This window comes from Dermochelys coriacea, chromosome 2 (genome assembly GCF_009764565.3).
Source record: "Dermochelys coriacea isolate rDerCor1 chromosome 2, rDerCor1.pri.v4, whole genome shotgun sequence".
NCBI classification, from domain to species: Eukaryota; Metazoa; Chordata; order Testudines; family Dermochelyidae; genus Dermochelys; species Dermochelys coriacea.
The window spans coordinates 66,310,677-66,329,631 of record NC_050069.1 but is presented as its reverse complement, the minus strand read 5'-3'; the positions used below and the strand labels follow the sequence as shown (position 1 = coordinate 66,329,631).

Below are 18,955 nucleotides of genomic sequence, written 5' to 3'. Positions count from 1 at the left end.
TGTGTGTGGTGCTCCCTTACCCTATCTTTTTCCCCCAGAGGGTGCTGTTGTGCCGATGTGCCAGGTCAGTGGAGGGACTTTACTTGGCGTTCCCTTTCTATTCTACTATGGCTACCATAGCAGCTCCTCTGTGTTCCCAGTACTGGAAGGGGGTTGCAGGGAGAGCTGCTACTGCTTCTTTGGCAGCAGTGTGGTCTTATCTTATAATGTTCATATTCAGTTGTTGTTTTGGCATCTACCAGCAATTCTCCTGAGGGATGAAAGTGAGAAGGGAAATAGTGAATTTTTTCCTAAATGTCTGTGTATCAGCAAAACTGGAATAGAATTTCATGGGACAAGCAGAAAGCATATCTAGCCTCCGGGCCTTGTCTGGCTTTAACAGTGGAGATGTTGGAGATTCTCAAGAATCTTTTATAAAAGAAGGTGTGAAGCAACCTAAATATATGGGTCTTTACCAGCTCTCCCTGGAATTACTAAAAGCATGATTGACTAGAGTAAAACTTCAGTATATTATCTGGAGTTAAGTTAAATATTGTACTACACGTTCGCTAGCCACTATTTTCAAATTTGGAGATTAAAAAAAAATACCTTTAAACAAGGGGCTTAATTCTGCAAAGTGTAGAGGCCCTCAGTTCACAATGAAATAATGAAGATGAGGTCCTCAGTGAGTGCAACTGTCTTCATTCATAATTACAAATATACCAAGTCTGAAACTACGAAAACAAAACTAAGGAAAATTCACCTTTTTGCCTATGAGTTCTATAAACGGCTAAATATTAAAATAGAAATAAAATAAAACATCCTTCCAATTCAGAAACAAGCATGAGGAATTCTAGTCTAAACTTTTGCAAAAATTGCAAACAACTAAAAAAGTTGACAGTGAAAATGCCACTTTAATTTTAGTGTCACTACCAGAATGCTGTAATTGCTTTTTAAAAAGTAGTACAGTGTATGAAAACTGTAAAGATACTTTTTTTGTATTTATTCTGTACCCTACCTTTTTGTTTGTTACAAAGAATATCAATTTTCTCTTTTTAGAAAAGGCGATCCAGCAGGCAGGTTAAGAGAAAACGTTACACGGAAGACCTGGAGTTCAAGATTTCAGATGAGGAGGCTGATGATGCGGATGCTGCAGGAAGAGACTCCCCTTCAAATACGTCTCAGTCAGAGCTACAGGTCAGTTCATATTCCAAACACGGATGGACTGGAAATGTTGTAACAACATCCTAGGTATTTAAAATTTTAAGCGTTTGCCTCTTTACTAAGGGATTTTCATCTTAGGTTAGCAAAAAGAAATTAGTTGTTTAGGTTCTTAAAGGCTATATTCATTCATGATTTGGGTTGTGGTTTTTTTTTTTTTTTGCAAGCCTACAATATGTAATTTGATGCAATTCAGTGGAATATAATGGTCTTTGCTAAGGAGAAGCCTAAAACTAGACTGCAAGGAGACTGAATTTACCTCTGTGAATTCAGTGGTCTGGCTTCTATGACTTTAATAAACCACTCAAGCTTGTCTCCTGCTGCTAGGCACCATAAGAACCCCTTTATGAAATTACTGCTTTGTAGTACCCAGCAGGATACACTTTATTCTCTGTGCAATGTAAATGATGGATAAAATAGTAGAATAAAATGAGGGGTAATAATGCACGAATGACTATAACAATCTTATTGTTTTGTAGTGCTCCTTTCATATCACTACTTCACTTAACTAACCGACATGCCATTGGTGAATGCATACATGCTTTTTGGTACTTCATTTGGCAATTTGTGCTATGTTAAGCTCTGTGAAATGTCCTATGCGATCTCCTGTAAATACCCCTAACAGAAGAGGCATGGGTATGTTTACCTGCAGCTTTGATAGTGGGGGCAAACGTATCTTTGACAGCTATCATATGGACACTGTTACTGTGCATTGCCAACTGGGGTTTTTCAAGGTCCTTTGGCTTTGGGAATCTAGGTAGCAGAGCGGATGTTCAGCTTTATGGGAGAAGTAACTGGCCACATAATTACATAAGAAGAAAACACACGCACGTCTCTGGCACATGCAGTGTGTCACTGATTAGCCTTTCTGCTGGAGTGATTCCCACCAATGAATGTCAACAAAGAATTTAGTCAGCTTCCTATTGTATTAAAAATATTTCTGATTAAATCTGGTGGAAATTTAATTTTAAAGGCATTAAATGCAATTGAGTTCTACAGTCCATGTATCAGAATTTTTTTTCCCTGCAACTAAACTCTGATTATGATAAACTATTAAAGAATGTCTTCCTGAAGAAAGTTTCTGAAGAACAAAAATACTCTGCTTACTTCTGTAACTATTGTGCAACATTCATTTTGCAGGAATCGGCTGATGCTGAAGGTCCAGTAGTAGAAAAAATCATGAGTAGTCGTTCAGTCAAGAAACAGGTAATTATTGTTTTTAATAAACAAAAGATGTCCATACCCAATTTAGTTTTTTCATTTTCAAAGTTTAAATATTTCCATTAAATAGGTGCTTTAGTGAACGGACAGGGATCCTTAAAAGTGCCATTATATAGGCTGTTTAAGTGTGTGTGTGCGCAAGAAAATCTTTGTAATTGACCTTCCTATTTTTTTTTCTGTGCATGTACAAACGAGAATTTTTACTTTTTGTAAATGCATTCACTTATACTGGAGTACTACTTACTGCTTCGGAGGCGTGATAGGAGATATCCTTCTCCTGAACCGTAGGTCTTTAATATTTTGCATTTGTGGTAGAATCATGGGCAGGTTTTTTTCATTTCAAATCCTCTCACAGTGGATATCCCCATGCAATTAACAGAACCAACATGTGATCAAGAGGATCACATCTGGCCATCTGCAGAAATATGTTGAATACTGCAGTTTGTGGTGGTGGAAGGGTTAACATGGTTCTCCTCCAATCCCCTAGCCACAATATGTCTGTTGCGCAATCATATTGCTGAACGCAGGAGCAGGAGTTCCTCAATAGAGCTTGGCTGACCTGTACAGCAAAATAACATGCTAATTCCAAACTACTGGATTTTCTTACTCTGTGGGAAGTGCAAAGAGGACCGTCATTTACCAAAGGTCTAAACATTTTTGAATTCTACAAGACATTCTCTTGCTTACTCGTTGTTTATGCTGTAGCTTGTGTGAAATTCAATTTACATGCATCACCTAAATATATTCAAGTTCATCATGATTAAATTGAAAGACTTTCACATGTCCTAGGAGAGTGTATTCCAAAAGGAGAGGAAAAGACTTTGCCTCACTTCTTGTGGGGGTTTCATAGGGTTTTTTAACTTTCAAACCTTACTCCTGGCTGTACTAGTATTTCAAATGCTTTATAAATCTAAAGTCATGTCATGTCATGAGTATTTTTGATTGAATTTCACTGACGGCCTGGCCTTCCAGTTGTCACAGCACAAAAATTCTAACTTTTTATCATGGTTCAGAACTGTTTTGCATTTCAACCCACAGGCTTATTGTTTCAGGTAAATTTATTGTAATCTTAAACTCAGTAATTAGTTGTCCTGATGGCCCTCTAGACAACAGTGGAGAATCTGGTCTCTTCATAAATGCCTCCAATGTAAAGACAGTTTGTCACCAATTATTCTTCTCTTCTTCCTCTTCCCTGCAAGCAAAGGTGTGATTACCCATGGGGAGTGTGTATTTTGCTGCAGTTTGTGGGAAGTGGTTGGTTGGCTGTCTGCATGTCTTTGATTGCAAGCTCTGCTGGAGGCAAGCTCTATTTTGAGCTCTTCCTTTAATGTTTTTATGGATTGCATTTGCAGGTTTGAGGGGAATCTATCCTCTCTCCCTTTTCTACTCCATCTCAACCCTACTCCCTATACCAAAAATGGATTTGAGGATGTTAAATGTTAACATCTAAAGTACCCAACTGTGCATTTATTAAATCTTTTGCACTCTGATATAATCAAAACCATGGTTGCTAGATTAGTAATCAAAGTAAAATAGCTGTGATCAGGATCCGTACACAAAATAAACTCTAGAAAAGGTTCATTGGGGTGCAACAAAAGATTTTGTCCTACCAAAGGACAATATTAGATAATCAGACTGCTTTTGAACAGCTTTATTGTCATTGAATTATACTGATTTCCACCAAAATATCCTGGGTATGGTTTTGGAATTGCTAGATGCAAAATATTTCTGTGTAAAGAGCCTAAAACATTGGGCTTAAAATTAATTTTATTTAAATGTAGAGAAAACAAAATGTAAACCATTTCATGATATAAACATTTAAATAGATAAAATATTTTCAGTTTTTTAAATTTTCTGTCATTTAGTTTTATTGAATGTTCCCTTGCCTTTGTTATAAGGGGGGAAATAGTGCCAATTTAGCTATACAGCCAATTTACTGTTTTAATACCTCTGACATGTCCCCCCTCTGAACTAACAGTCACTTCAGTTTGTTTTCACATGGAAGCTGTTCCATGTCCGTAATCATTTTGTCACCCATTCTGGGATCACTGCCCCCTATTTCTGCTATATCTTCTTTGAGATGGTTGACAAGAACCGAATATATTCAAAATGAAGGCATACAATTGATTTATAGAAAGAATATATTGAAAATATGCCTAATAATGCATGCTGAGCAGATGTTTTCACCCAGCTGCCAATGCCAAAATCTTTTCTGAACTGGATAGTTTAGAATCCTGTGGTGTTTCAATAGTTGAAATTATTCTTTGAAGTGTGTATTACTTTGCATTTGTCAATAGTGAATTTCATCATTCCTTGTTCTAACCATTCATCTAACTTTCAACTGTTTATGAATTTACTCATTCTTTTCTAGTCCTCAGAAGTCTCAATAGCTATCTGCAAATACTGCCACAGAGTGGGTAAAGTACAGGCAGTGACAATGCAAGCTTATCCCAATAATGTGTGCTATAACATTCTCCTGGAGGAAGTAGTGATCTGGATCGCCACTGGACTGTGAGTGTAGTTCAGTCCAGATCATTCAATCCTCTGTTAAGATTATTAACACAGTTGCCAGTTAGTTCCAGAACTGTATATGATCAGTGCTAGAGCTGACTGGAGGATGACACCTCTGTTTCACGGCAGTTTTTGAGAAGAATTTTTTTATCCCTTAGTACTGCAGAGCAGGGACTTGAACCTGGTTCTACCACATCCCAGGCATGTACCCTTTTCAGTCAGCTATAGTCTTTGTCCTCTCCTTTCCTTTGCTTCCTTCCCGCAACAGACCTAAAAACCATCCTGACAAAAGTTTCATGGAAATAGATACATCTCAGTGAAATGTTTCAGCTTCAATGAAACAGTACATTTCCTCAAAAATGTTTCAGCCAGCTCTAATCAGGCCTACTTAGCGTATCCATGGCTGCTCAAACAGGATGGATATCATCTTCGGACTCCATCACTATCTGAGAAATATACAAACATTCTACTTAGTCTGACATCAGTCCATTTTTATTGAGTTACAACAAAGTTTATGATTGAATATTTTAGACTGCAGTTATACAATATGCTTAAGCCGCTTTCCATAACTTGTGCTGCATCAATGTATTGTCAACCTTGGGGTTTTTAGATGTACAGAGAACAAGTAGATTAGTTCTTGGACTTTGTAAAAGATTATTCCTTTTTGGTTACTGTAAATGTGCTAGCCAAAACTTACTTCTAAATGTTTTTCAACATGAGTTTTGTTTCTAAAGTATTTGCTTTAAAGAGTGACTTAGACACATACAGTTTGACGAAAAGTGTGTGTATTGCACACAAAATAAGTTTAATTCTCTATTAGGAAATATAGTAACACATTCTGGTACCACAATAGTACAGAGTCTGTCAGCATTTTCAGTGTAAATCATTGTGGTATTAATTTATCGAGTGGAGACATTTTCATAAGGCTAAACCCTAGCAGAAGTATGCTAAATTAATAAAAACAAAAACCTGTTTGCTAACTTGAAAATTATATAGATGTTATACACATCAATCAGTTTTCAGATGGTATTGGCATTTAAATTTTTCAATTTAAAAATAAAAAGAGAGATTAGGCCATAGAACTTGTACTTTATTTACACTAAAATGATCATCAAGATATTTAAATCCGAATTTATTTATTTATTTATTTTTTACTAGGAGCTACTTTCCTAAATGGTTGGTATCAGAGAGAGATGCTGACAAGATTCAGATTACTAAAATACTCCTAGTTGGAGTTTGTACTTCTATTACGTTAGGACCTCCAAATACAAATATCCAGTTCAGAAATCTCCACATACCATTAGTTGTCTTGAGTGGGAAAGCCTTGGCGGTGTTCAAACTCCCTCTTTTGGAGGTGTCTTCATGGAGTGGCTGTGCAACCTATTCCTGCAGAATTAAGACTGGGAATTGTTCATCCCTTTCTACATAGGAGCTAGGAGAAACTGGAGATATCAAGCTGGAGGAAAGACAGCTTTCCTTCTCTCCCCTGATGTAACTCAGCATGGAGATCTCTATGGAGGGTGGTGTTGCTCCCTTTCCTGAGAAGGGGGCAAAGGGAGCATGGAGTAGGATGGTATCAATTTCTCCCTGGTATATTAAGAGAGGGAGTACTTGGTGAAGCAAAGCGTAGAAACACAAGTATGTTAGAACAGAGCTGAGAGCAGCTAGTGTTGCTATTGCAAAGAGTAGAAACATGAGTGTGCTGGAACAGAGTTTGAGAGCAGCAATTGCTACTGTCAATAGCAATGGAATGAATGAACAGAATATCTAGTGAGCAAAATATTTTTAATACTGGCAGATAAGTAGTCTCATCTTTGTCTCAGGGCATCACATCCTTTCTCCCTCTGTAATGGGGCGGTTTAAGGGTAGGGGTGGAATATGTGGAGATGAGGATTCAAGGCATAGGAGGGAATGTAGGTGTATGTAGTCCTGCACATAATACTTTTCACAGATCCCCAAGAACTATCCCTGCTTATGTGTGCTGCGTCAGTTTTGAAAATTGTTATATTATGTAATAGACAGTAACCATTCTAAAACATATTAACACAACAAAAATTGTTTAACTTAATGTTGTAAAATAAACAAAAGCCTAAATTTGAGGCGGTCCTCAAATTTGTCCTTAATGTGCCCTATAGCAGAGTTCAAGAATAAGACTTCGATGTTGAATTACATGCCATGTTTTCCCCCATACTCTGGCACCAGGGATGAGTTAAGCACAGTCTCAATCCTTAACACTGAATGCCCTTGGCTTTGCTGGTTTGTATCACAAATTCAGCCTTGCTTAAATGTAGTATTTTGGTGTTAATTTAATTTGGCTGCTCTGTATGTGAGACATCTTGCCTGAGTGAATTTAATTGCACCATTGAGTAAAACTAAATCCATGAACAGTGATAGACTAAAATTATAGCAGAAGTACAAGGCTTAGTTTTATATGGCTTCTTGTTTAGTGTTATTAACTATATGGAGGCATAAACCCCCCTTTAAAAGTATATTTTAAAACATTACAAAACCCACAATGTAAAGTTGCCATGATCCGGCCAAAAATAATACATATGGTATTCAGGAGTGCAGTTGCTAATTGGCTGCTGCCTGAGAAAATGGTACGCTTGGCTTCTATTTAACACTGTGGGTTTGGCAGAAAGCCAGATTTGGGGTGAGGTTGTTGTGAATGAAGCTACATGTGGTTAGGGAGGAGTTAAAATGATTCATGTCTTGGAAGTTGTAGTAAGCAGTGTAATATGTGCTTGAGTAAGCTGATGGAGGAAACTTCTTACCCATATCCTTTTCTCCATTTCCCTTCATACATCTCCCCCATATATACACACGTACACGTGTGCGCTCTTTTCTGAAACTTTAATCAGTAATACCTTTGGACAATATACTGTACTTTAGTTGGAGGGAATGGTTAAAACTATTGGGGTATTTAGTAGTTCAACACACAGTTGAAATCTTATTTTGTTATAGATGGAGAATGAAGAGGAAGTGGAAACAGAAGAATTCTATGTAAAGTACAAAAACTTGTAAGTAAGCTGTAACTTTTTTGTTACTTTTTTCCTTAAAAATATCAGCAGGTTCCAAATATTTTGTTCAAAATTGTATTTAGAAAGTGACACACTATTAAGATCTCACCTTAAACAACGAATAATAAATAATAGGCATTTTGGCATTGACATGGTGCTAGATTTGGTGACTGAATACATTCTTATCTGTATGATTTTAAGTTTTCTATCTAAAATGAAACCATTATAAGAGCAAGGTCAAACTCGCTTTGATTTTTGCTTAATGAGGCCCTGATTCTGCAGTTAGATCTGGGCAGACAGGCACCTAGGCCTCCATAGATCTGACTGCAGCATTGGAGCCTTAATTTCTTAACTTACTAGAAAGGTCATAAAAATAATTAACCTTTACATTCCCTCCCTCTTCTTTCTCCCTCTCCCCCCCCCCCAAAGTGTTCAACAAAATGTCTGATATTTTATTAGACTGCTAAATAGAATTTTATTTCCAACAGTTTCATGATGGCAGCTAAAGTTTCCTGAAATGTCTAGTATTAGCAATGGAAGCATATTGTATCACTTTTGACTCTGAACTATAGTGTTCAGAGGACTATAGTCCTTTTTAGAGAAGGGAGAAAGAGAAGGGGCTGAATTGGGAAACTTAACCTATTAAAATGGTAAAATAAATTTCAATATCTGATAGAAATTCACTTGCATTTCCAGTTAATTGCAGATTGACTTCCTTTTAACTATACTGATTATAGAATATAAGCAGCTAAACTACCCAGTTTTATTGTCCTTTGTTTCATATTGATTTGACATGATCAATAGCTTAAATTCTGTTTTTTGTTTCGTTCTATTTATAATTCTTATTGTAGTGTTAACCACATGTGACCGATGCTTATGATGTGTGATTTGATAGTAATTGTATAACTTGATATTGAACTTTTTTATTAATTAAAAACAAAATTTTAAAACCAATTTTAATTGCAGGTTTATGATAATGGAACATTTCATCTTTAAGAAAATGTGTTAAGGCTTAAGCTATTGATTATTGAATATTCCCAAAAGTATGATTAAAATTGTCTTTTAGTGCTAATTGGCTTGCACAGGGCCTCTAATTACAGCTGTACATTAGAGATATGCACTGTGTAACACAATGGATTTAAAGGTATTTTTAGACCATTTTAATCCTACTATACTTTTGAATGTAACGATAAGTAGTGAAGTTTATAGTGTGTACATTTGTCTTGTTACATATTCTGAATGTTCCCAATAAAATTTATCTTGAGCACTATTAAGCCAAAGGCCAGAAGTGTGAGGTATGTATATATGAGCCATACTGATGTTTCTGACCAATACCTTTATTAGATAGTAAATACAGTTGCTGCCAGTAAAGGTGATTCTTTTAATGAAAGATAGTTCTGATATTCCAGATAACATGGTGCTACCCTGTTCAGTTGCCAGTAAAAGTTTGCAGGGAAATTAAAGAGAGGAATAGATGCAGGAAAGCTAATAGGAGTATGCAGTGGAAACATTTGGGCTGGGATTGCTTTGAAGAAGTTTTTCTTTATTCCATCTTCTAGCTCTTACCTTCATTGTCAGTGGGCATCTGTAGAACAGTTGGACAAAGACAAGAGAATTCAGCAAAAGGTTAAGCGGTTTAAGGCAAAGCAGGGTCAGAACAAGTTCCTCTCAGAGGTATGGCTGTTTTCATAACTATTTGAGTTCGATTTTTTTTTAAGGGATATTCTGATAAATGCTTAAGTCCCTTATATGTGCATAAGATTTTGAACATCTGGTTGATATAAAATTAGCTTTCATCAGAATGTAAAAATATTCTTAAGCTAAATTCAGAGGCTTTCGAATTCAGGAACATTAAGTTATCCAGCTTCTGTTTATAGTTGCTGTTTCTTACTAGTAAATGGTTAATTGCTCACTTTTATAAACAGGAAGTTACTTGGTCTTCCCATTGCTTATTTGTTCTAAGATAACTTGATCCCATCACAGTTTAATGTGGAAATGATTGTGATATCATCCTGATTCGTATCATCTCTATCCTGAAGAAAAGAATTGGAGACACAGGTCTGTTTAGAATTTAAGATGACATGCAGGTGCGGAAGCATTCTGTTAAATTTAAACATGTTTTTTAAGTAAGCCATATGGGTTGTAAGTAAATAGACTTTAGCAAATTGTTGATCTTCCATTATTTCAAAGTTCTGAATTCCAAGCCCTACTCAGCTATACATAGAGACCGAAAAGACTGAATTTCCTGCAGAATCGGTACCAGAGCTCTCCCCTGAGCAGCCAATTATGCCAGAAAAATGCATAGAAATTTTCTGTGATTTGGACTACTGCCCACTAAGGACTCTGAGCTTTTGATCACCAATTTAATTTCACTTAGCGCTGCAAGCAGTATTAATGCAGAGGTCTTGCCAATAAAAGGCCAGCTTTGCTGGTTTGCTTTGTGAAACCTTACCTTTCAGCAAAATTTAGTAATTTGAAATAAAGGGTTTAGTACCTGATCTCTTTTTTTTTTTCTGTTTTATGAGTTTTTATTTAATATAGTTCTTCATTGTTGTTGGTTTCTGACCAAATACAGTTAGGAGAGAGATTTGTGTAAATTTTACCAGAATTCTCCCATTTTCCACATTGTGCTTTTACAAGTAGGTATAAAATGTCGATGAGCCATGGGTCAAGGCATCTAAAAGATGCTTTTGAATTAATTGGAAAGTGGGAGGACAGCTGTATCAGGTAATTCTAATGACTAAAACATTCAGATTAAATGAGTATCTCAAAAGAACCCCGATACTTGAAATATTTGCCAAACTTTGTCTTGGATGCACTCTAGAAAAATTGGCTAATGACACAACATTGTTAAAGCAATATGTGAGATGTATGTAACGTTATTCTTCAGGGACCAGGCCACCTATTTCACTTTGTTACTATTTATATTTTCGAGTATACCATTTTTGTTTAACAAGTGCTTATAGGTGTTTGTTTGAGTAAGCTGTCAAAATATTAAACTGTATACATTCTTACAACTCTTCCTTACCTTTCTCCCCACCACACACAGCCATTAAAGTAGTTGAGTAGAAAGCAAAAGAATGAAAGAGCATTTCTGTGCATATATCACTGAGTAAAGAACTTGGGGTGGAAGAGGGAGGTAACAAATTATAAACTTCGGGGAGGGGATTGTTTTTTGTTTGCTTTTCATTTTTTGGAATAATATTCTCTGAAACTTGCTTATGAAGCAGTCTGACAACTCCTGTAGTTATGGTAATCTAATGTCACTTAATGTACACGGCTCTAATTTCTTTATTGCAAGCTGTAGTTTTCAAGAATGCTAAATGCATTGCATGCCATAAGCCTTTTCGATTGCTCATTAGTGAATTGTAATTTCACACTTCATTTAAAATATTCTTAAACATTCTCTCACAGTAAAAGGTTTCACACAGTAATTAAGAGGCCCAGTTAACAAAGTCTGAGAAGTCTGATTTCCTCACGGGGAATGATCTTGCTGAATTGTGGCATTTCAATTAACATGCTGAAGGTTGCCAAATATAAATTTGATGTTGCCGTAACCCAGCATATTGTTACCTGGTGAAAAGTATAAGGTGAAAAGTATAATTTTTGGTCCAAGGACAGGCTAACAAAGTTTTTTTTTTCGCCTGCTGTCTTTCAACAGATTGATGATGAGCTTTTTAATCCAGACTATGTGGAAGTTGATAGAATAATGGATTTTTCACATAGCACAGATGATAATGGAGAGGTAAAGAAAACTGTCAGTACATCTTCAGTCATTTGTACAACTGCCTGTCTAAATATTAGAAATTTCAGTAGGTTTTGATGATTTATTTCATCCTGTAGAAATGAGGATGGAGAGCATTATGACAGGGATAAGTATATGCATGCACATGCTGCTGCAGAAAAGTTCATAGACCTGATATTCTACTACGCTTTCATGAATTGTTTTTGGATATCCAACAATACATTTCAAATTTTAAAAAGCCTGGTTTCCATTAGACCTGATCAGAAAATGACAAGATGTCTCGTTTTTAGCATTTTGCTCTTTAGTAATAGTTCAAAACGCATATGTTTCCTAAACTATTGCCCTCTGGATATGTCTGTAAAGTAGAAAAAGCATGTAGGTTAATAATGTAGCTATTTTTGTAAAATAAAGCGCTCATGATAATTGCGATCTTTTTAAAAGAGTATACTGGACATGTATAGAACTTAAACATATAGCTAAGTAGTTATTAAATCGTATCGAATATGAATTTCTAATTCACCATCACCGAAGGAGCTAGGCACTTTGTTAATCCTCTCTAATTATCGTTACACAAGAAACCTAAATTGTCAGCTCCTCACTTACGACCCCATCCCCTGAGCAGGATCACTTGCGTGGTTGACTTCCAGGAGAACTGCAGTGGGCCATTCTGTTCTTAAGAGCAGAAAAGGCTTTAGTAATACCGATTTCTGTTTTGTTATCACTGCATCAGTGAATAGTGATGTCTCCCATTGACAGTTGCTGTTTCAATGATTCTGGATTTCTTGCTACGAAGTTTGTGATGATACGTTGACAGGACAAATACAGCTCACCATCTGAATGTGTGGCAAAGGCAGGCGACCTTCGTAATTGTAAAGCAAAGTTTTCATCTATTCTAAAATTTTGTTTAATTTTAGGGGTTTAAAATTACAAAATTTAGCTTTGCCACTCATCTTGGTGGTGAACTGCATTCCCTTCATTTTTATCTTAAATCATCAAGTTCACAACAGGTCAGCCTGCTGTTAAATTATCCTTCTGGATGTTTTAAGGTCATTTTTAAAAATTTTTTAATTCTTTTTCATTGTGTATAGTGTCGAGAGTATCTTTAATGTTACACTGCAGCTTTCCTTTAATTAGTTACACGTCATGTAGAAAAGTTTGAATTGTTTTACATTGAATCTAATTTTATCCAATTTTATTCTTTCTTTAACTATTGATCAAAAACAAAGCCTGTTACTCATTATCTGGTGAAGTGGTGTTCACTTCCTTATGAAGACAGCACATGGGAGCTGAAGCAAGACATAGACCAAGCTAAGATTGAAGAATTTGAGAAACTGATGTCTAGGGAGCCACAAATGGAGCGTGTGGTAAGAATTGGCTCTGTATAGAAGATTTTATTTGAAAATAGCTAAGTAATGTGGTGTTTCAGAAACCACTAATGGGATTTGCTGTATTTGAAACAGGAGCGACCTCCTGCTGATGACTGGAAGAAATCGGAGAGTTCCAGAGAGTACAAAAACAATAACAAACTCAGGGAATACCAGTTGGAGGGAGTAAACTGGCTTCTTTTCAACTGGTACAACACGTGCGTAAAGTAACTTTTTATTGTAGAACTGCTGCTTTAGAGCAGATTTGATAGTTGAAATTTAATATGTTAATATTTTTAATGTTTTATAGTCTTTTAAAAGTGAGACTTCAAAATTATGTTAACTATTTTTATTACTTGGATTACATAAAGTTAATTATTATATAGTTTTATTTTATATATAAAAACATGTTACATAATTATGTATACATGTCTTTATTATGTGACAAACGTATATATTTATATATGTACTCACATCTATACTTGAGAACTATATAATGAGAAATATAATGATCCTGTTGCAATACCTGCTAATATACTATTTAAAACTTTTTGAGTATTTTTCCTGTTTAAATCCATACTAATCTATTTATATATCTGTCTTGCAGATTTTAGCTTTATAGATGTTTTGTTTTGTAAATGCCATATTCAGAATAGAGCAGTAATAGAGCCATTTATATTATTTTTCAGACGAAACTGCATTTTAGCAGATGAAATGGGGTTGGGAAAAACTATCCAGTCTATTACATTTCTCTATGAGATCTATTTGAAAGGAATCCATGGTCCTTTCTTGGTTATTGCTCCACTGTCCACAATTCCTAACTGGGAAAGGGAGTTCCGCACCTGGACAGAGTTGAATGTGGTTGTGTATCATGGGAGTCAAGCCAGCCGGCGGACCATTCAGTTGTATGAAATGTACTTCAAAGATCCACAGGTACTTTTTGGAATTGTGTAAAACTGTAATTTTAAAAAAATGAAGTAGTGAGGTTGTAGTGGGTTGAGTTTTATGTTCTATGAACATCAATTTCTAATACTGTTAAGGTAGAATCCAGCTTAATGGAAATTTCTATATTATCAGCTGCCATAAGTTGCACAAATATTTCTTGAGATCACGACAATCTTGATGACAAGCTATTGTGCATGAAAGAAAATATGGGAAAGTGAATAGTTAAGGCTTCTAATTTTAGGTTTTAACCAATAAACACCAATAAAACAACCCCAATAAAAAAAAAAACAGTGTTTATGCAATTAACACTGGAAATGGTTACTTGTATCTAAAGCCTTGTTTAAGCAGAGTAACATTACAGGGGCATGATTTCTAATGTGCACTATTGTTCTGTGCATTAATTGGTCTGAGTAGACCTTGCTGGTGCGCACTAAAAGTCCCCATGTGCACTTGGATATATTGCCTTTTAAACCATTTTTTCATTAAAGTGCACAGTACTATATTAAAGTAATATAATATACTTTTCTCACAACAGCATATTTAAAGAGCCCCAAAACCTCTGATTTTGGATACCTGCATAAAACTCCAAAATAACTAAAAATCCAGAAAAATAAAATAAACCCCAAAAATAGAATAGAACATGTTAGAAATAGAAAATTAGTTGGGATGATAGGTGTTGGGGCTATAGGGAGAAACAAACATTTTAAAAACATATGATTGGATTAAGAAAATCTGATCCTAAAATCCACCCTTTTATATGTTGCTGCATAATGGAGACAACATAGTTCAGTAATTGTTGTCCTCTAACTTTTAATAAATGTAGTGCAGGTTGTTTACTGTTAAAATGAGTGAGATGCCATGACCTCTGGCAGATAGCTAGTTTCTTTACTAGTCAATGTTTGGGAAGTGAGCTAGCATGTCTAAAACATTTTGCATCTATGGAGGGAGGTTGTTGGTGCTGGCAAAATAGTATTAGGAAAGTAGAAGGATTTTAAAAACTGCAGCTTCAGTGTACTTGTCTTCTGAATAATAGGGCTTCAGTTTGTAATTAATGCCAATGAACATAGGTTTATGAAAAATAGATCCTGTCAAATTAACTTGATACCTTTTTTGGATGAGATTAAAAGTTTAATTGATAAAAAATAATAGTGTTGATGTGAAATACATAGAGTTCTGTAAAGCATTTGTATTTGTTTCACACAGATATTTTTATTAAAATAACTAGAATGGTACAAATTTGGCATGAAATGGATTAAAAATTAGCTAAAGGATAAGTTTCAAAATGTAATTGTAACCAGGGAATCATAATCATTGAGCAGGTGTGTTTCTGCTGGGGTCCTTTAAGGATCGTTTTTTGTTCCTAAGCAATTTAATATTTTTATAAAGGAACTAGAAGAAAATATAAAATCATAATCAATAAAGTCCACAGATGGCAGAAAGATTGTGGGAGTGGTAACTAATGAAGAAGATAACTGATGAAATGTAATCTGGATCACTTATCCAGCTGGGCACAACCAAGCAACGTGTGTTTCAGTACAGCCAAAAATGAAGTTGTATATCTAGAAACAAAATCCATGTTTACGGAATGAGGGACTCTATCCTGGGAAACAGTGACTGTAAAAAAGACTTGGAGTTCCCAGTGCAATGCTGTGGCCAAAAGAGCTAATGCGATCCTTGGATGTGTTAACGGAAGTACAAGTAGGAATAAAGAGGTGATTTTACCTCTGTATTTGGCACCGGTGTGACTGAAGCGCGAATATTGTGGCTACATTTCAAGAAGGGTGTTGAAAAATTGGAGGGGGTTCAGAGAAGAGCCATGAGGAAAGATTAAAGGATTAGATAACATGCCTTTATAGAGCGAGACTTGGAGCTTAATCTGTCTAGTTTGTCAGAGAACATTAAGGGGTGACTTGATCATGGTCTAAAATACCTACATGGGGAACAGAAATTTGATGATGATAGAGAGCTCTTCAGTCTAGTAGATAAAAGTATAACAAGATCCACTGGCTGGAATTTGAAGCTAGACAAATTCAAAGCAGACACAAGGCATGTATTTTTAACAGTCAAGGAAGTGTTGTGAATTTTGTCACTGGAAATCCATTAAATCAAGATCGGATGCCTTTCTGAAAGGCATGCTCTAGATCAGGGGTCTTAAACTCGCAGCCCGTGGGCCATCTGTGGCCTGCAAACCTCCCCAATGTTACCTGTGGGGCTCCAGCAGTTTTGGGGCCGGGTCTCTCCCTTGGCCCCATCTGCCGCCCCCTGGGCACTCGCCCTCCCCCAGGTGATTTACAATGGCCCGGGGCCCCGGCAGCACAGCAGAGCTGAGCGGCACCTGCCTGCTAGCTCCAAGTGTCTGCCGGCCCCTCCCTGGGGCAGAGCCGGGCTGTGCCTCCATGTACTGCCCCGCCCCAAGTGCCCCTGTGGGCAATGGGAAGCTATGGGGGCAGTGCCTGGGAGCAGCAGCGCGCAGAGACCCCCCCCAGCCCACCCTGCCTCGGAGCCCCAGGTAAGTGCCACACCCCCTCCCCTCTCCCAGAGCCTGCACCCCCTCCCCACACCTTCCAGCTTCCAAACTGCCTCCCCGAGCCTCCACTCCTCCTCCCTCCCAGAGCCTGCAACCCCACCCCTTCCTCCTGCACCCCCAATCCCTGCCCCAGCCCAGAGCCTGCACCCAGCACCCAAACTCCCTCCCGGAGCCTGCACCCCAATCCCTTACCCCCAGACCTTCTCCCCCACCCAAACTCCCTCCCAGAGCCTTAGGCGGGATGGGGGGAGGGAGAAATTTTTTTGGGGGCGGGTTCTGGGCGGCATGAGTGACATTATTGGCCCACTGGGAGGATTTGAGGACTGGCACTGGCCCTAAAGTAAATTGAGTTTGAGATCCCTGCTCTAGATCAAACAGAATTAATTCAGTATGCAGTGTAGCTATAGCCATGTTGCTCACAGGATATTAGAGAGGCAAAGTGGGTGTGGGTAATATCTTTTATTGGATCAACTTCCGTTAGTCACCTTCTGAAGAATAGCTCTTTGTGGCTCAAAAGCTTCAATTTCTCACCAACAGAAGTTAACTCACCCACCTTGTCTCTCTAGAATTAATTCAGGGAACTCCTATGGCTGTGCTATATAGGAGGCCAGACTAGATAATCATAATGGTCTTCTGGCCTTGTAATAGATTTCACTCCTATATGAATTTACTGACTTGATTTTATCGGCTTTCAGAACTCAAACACGTAAAATACTCTGTACTAGTCAAGTATAATCATCAAGTTCTTTGAGTATGTGTCTGTGGATCCCACTTTAGATGCGCATGTGTGTGACTGGATTTTTGTTTTTAATAGCAGTATCCGTTGGTAGCTGTGCATACTCCCTCTGCCACCTAATCCTCCCTTCAGAGGGCGTAGTTGGGCAGCCTCAACTTTCCCTCAGTTTCCTCTTACTGCCTATGGCAGTAAGATTGAACCTGGAGAGTGGTCTTCCCATTTGTTCTCAGTTAAACTTCTTGAAGCTCTTCATAACACCTTCAGAGATCTTCTGATTTTCTATTATACATTGACTATAAATAACCTTGATCCATCTGGACTGAATAGTTACAGGCAGACACCCCCACCTATCCCCAGTGGACGGATTTTCAACATGGTGCATTTGCAACCCATGGGCTTGAAACTCTACCCATCCTGTGATGGGCACATTCCAAGTCCCACATGCTGTGCATCTGCCTTTCAATCCCTGCAAAACTACATAAGTTGCAAGATGCATGGTTGCAACTTCATCTCCTGGAGCAATCTGTGAAGGTCTCTTCAGATGCTGTGAAGACATAGAAGCCAGTTTCATCCAGCACATCATCTAGCAGGCAAGTGACTCCAAAGACCAGCATGGAGAAGATGGCACCAAAGAGAGACCTACCATTGGCACCTATTCCCGACACCACAAGTGCTGACGCTTCTGATATTCTGATTGCAGAGGCTTCAGGTGGAGCTTAGTGTCCTCCCATAAGGACAGACCTCCTAAAACCTCACAGGATAAAGCCACCAAGCCCCACATAGAGTTGATGACTGGTGATAAGAAGCAGCCTGTGGCACAGAGGGAGGGCCTTCTCTAGCACTGATCCCAGCTCCTGCAGCACCAAATGTGAGCTGCTAGGAAAGCCAGGACAGTTACTGGTACTGATGGTTCCAAGAGCAAGGTATACCTCAGCCCCACCCATAGAGTAAGTCTGTTTCTCCTCCCTGTCACCAAGTCTCATATTTTTGCTATCTTCAAGCAAGAAATTTCTCCCCTGAGATCTGTGGTCAGTGTCCCCTGAAAGGCCTTCCAGTTCCCCTAGTCAGGTTCAACTGCCCTCATGACAGGAATGGTACTGATCTATCCGCTACCAAACAAGCCAGCCATACCCCTGATAGGATCTCTCCTCACAGATCTCGAGGAGATGGTCTCTCCACGGCATTTGACGAAAAGTTCACTTTCCTATCTACTTCTCTGCCCATATCACCTATATTAGATGCCCAGGAAGAACCAGAGTCATGTCAACAGCAATGTCCTGTTTCACCACCAAAGGGCCTGTCATCATCATCCGACAAGGTGGTATCCTTGGAACCGATACTAGTGCTGGATGACTTCAGGTCATTCCAAGAGCTCCTTATAAGAACTGCTGAGACTCTGGAGAGAGAGAGGTCATATAAGAGAAATCTCACAAGTTGTTTGTTTGACATTCTGACTGGACTGGTTGTCAGAATCACCCTCCCCAAAAGTGAGGGTCTAAAACCCTGGGGCATACACCAACCATAATAACTTGACTGCAAAATGGATAGAGAAACAGTACTAGGTTCTTCAGTCTGGGTTTAAGCACTGTTATGCCCACCCCAAGCCAGGCTCCTAGTCATTTCAGGAACAATTGAAATCAAACAAGGCACTACAGGAACAATTGGAATCAAAGGAGTATTGCTAAT

General features: G+C 37.8%; 1 protein-coding gene across 3 annotated transcripts in view; it reads left to right on the top strand.

Annotated features, from left to right (window-relative positions):
- CHD7 (chromodomain helicase DNA binding protein 7) overlaps positions 1 to 18,955 on the top strand; it is a 185,641-nt gene that overhangs the window by 131,046 nt on the left and 35,640 nt on the right. For all 3 annotated transcript variants that reach the window (XM_038390351.2, XM_038390352.2, XM_043507817.1), the window contains 8 exons: positions 1,039 to 1,176; positions 2,341 to 2,406; positions 7,897 to 7,952; positions 9,512 to 9,626; positions 11,614 to 11,697; positions 12,924 to 13,061; positions 13,158 to 13,279; positions 13,751 to 13,994. In XM_038390351.2, the coding sequence (XP_038246279.1) occupies positions 1,039 to 1,176; positions 2,341 to 2,406; positions 7,897 to 7,952; positions 9,512 to 9,626; positions 11,614 to 11,697; positions 12,924 to 13,061; positions 13,158 to 13,279; positions 13,751 to 13,994 (963 nt within the window). The remainder of the gene's footprint in view (positions 1 to 1,038; positions 1,177 to 2,340; positions 2,407 to 7,896; positions 7,953 to 9,511; positions 9,627 to 11,613; positions 11,698 to 12,923; positions 13,062 to 13,157; positions 13,280 to 13,750; positions 13,995 to 18,955) is intronic.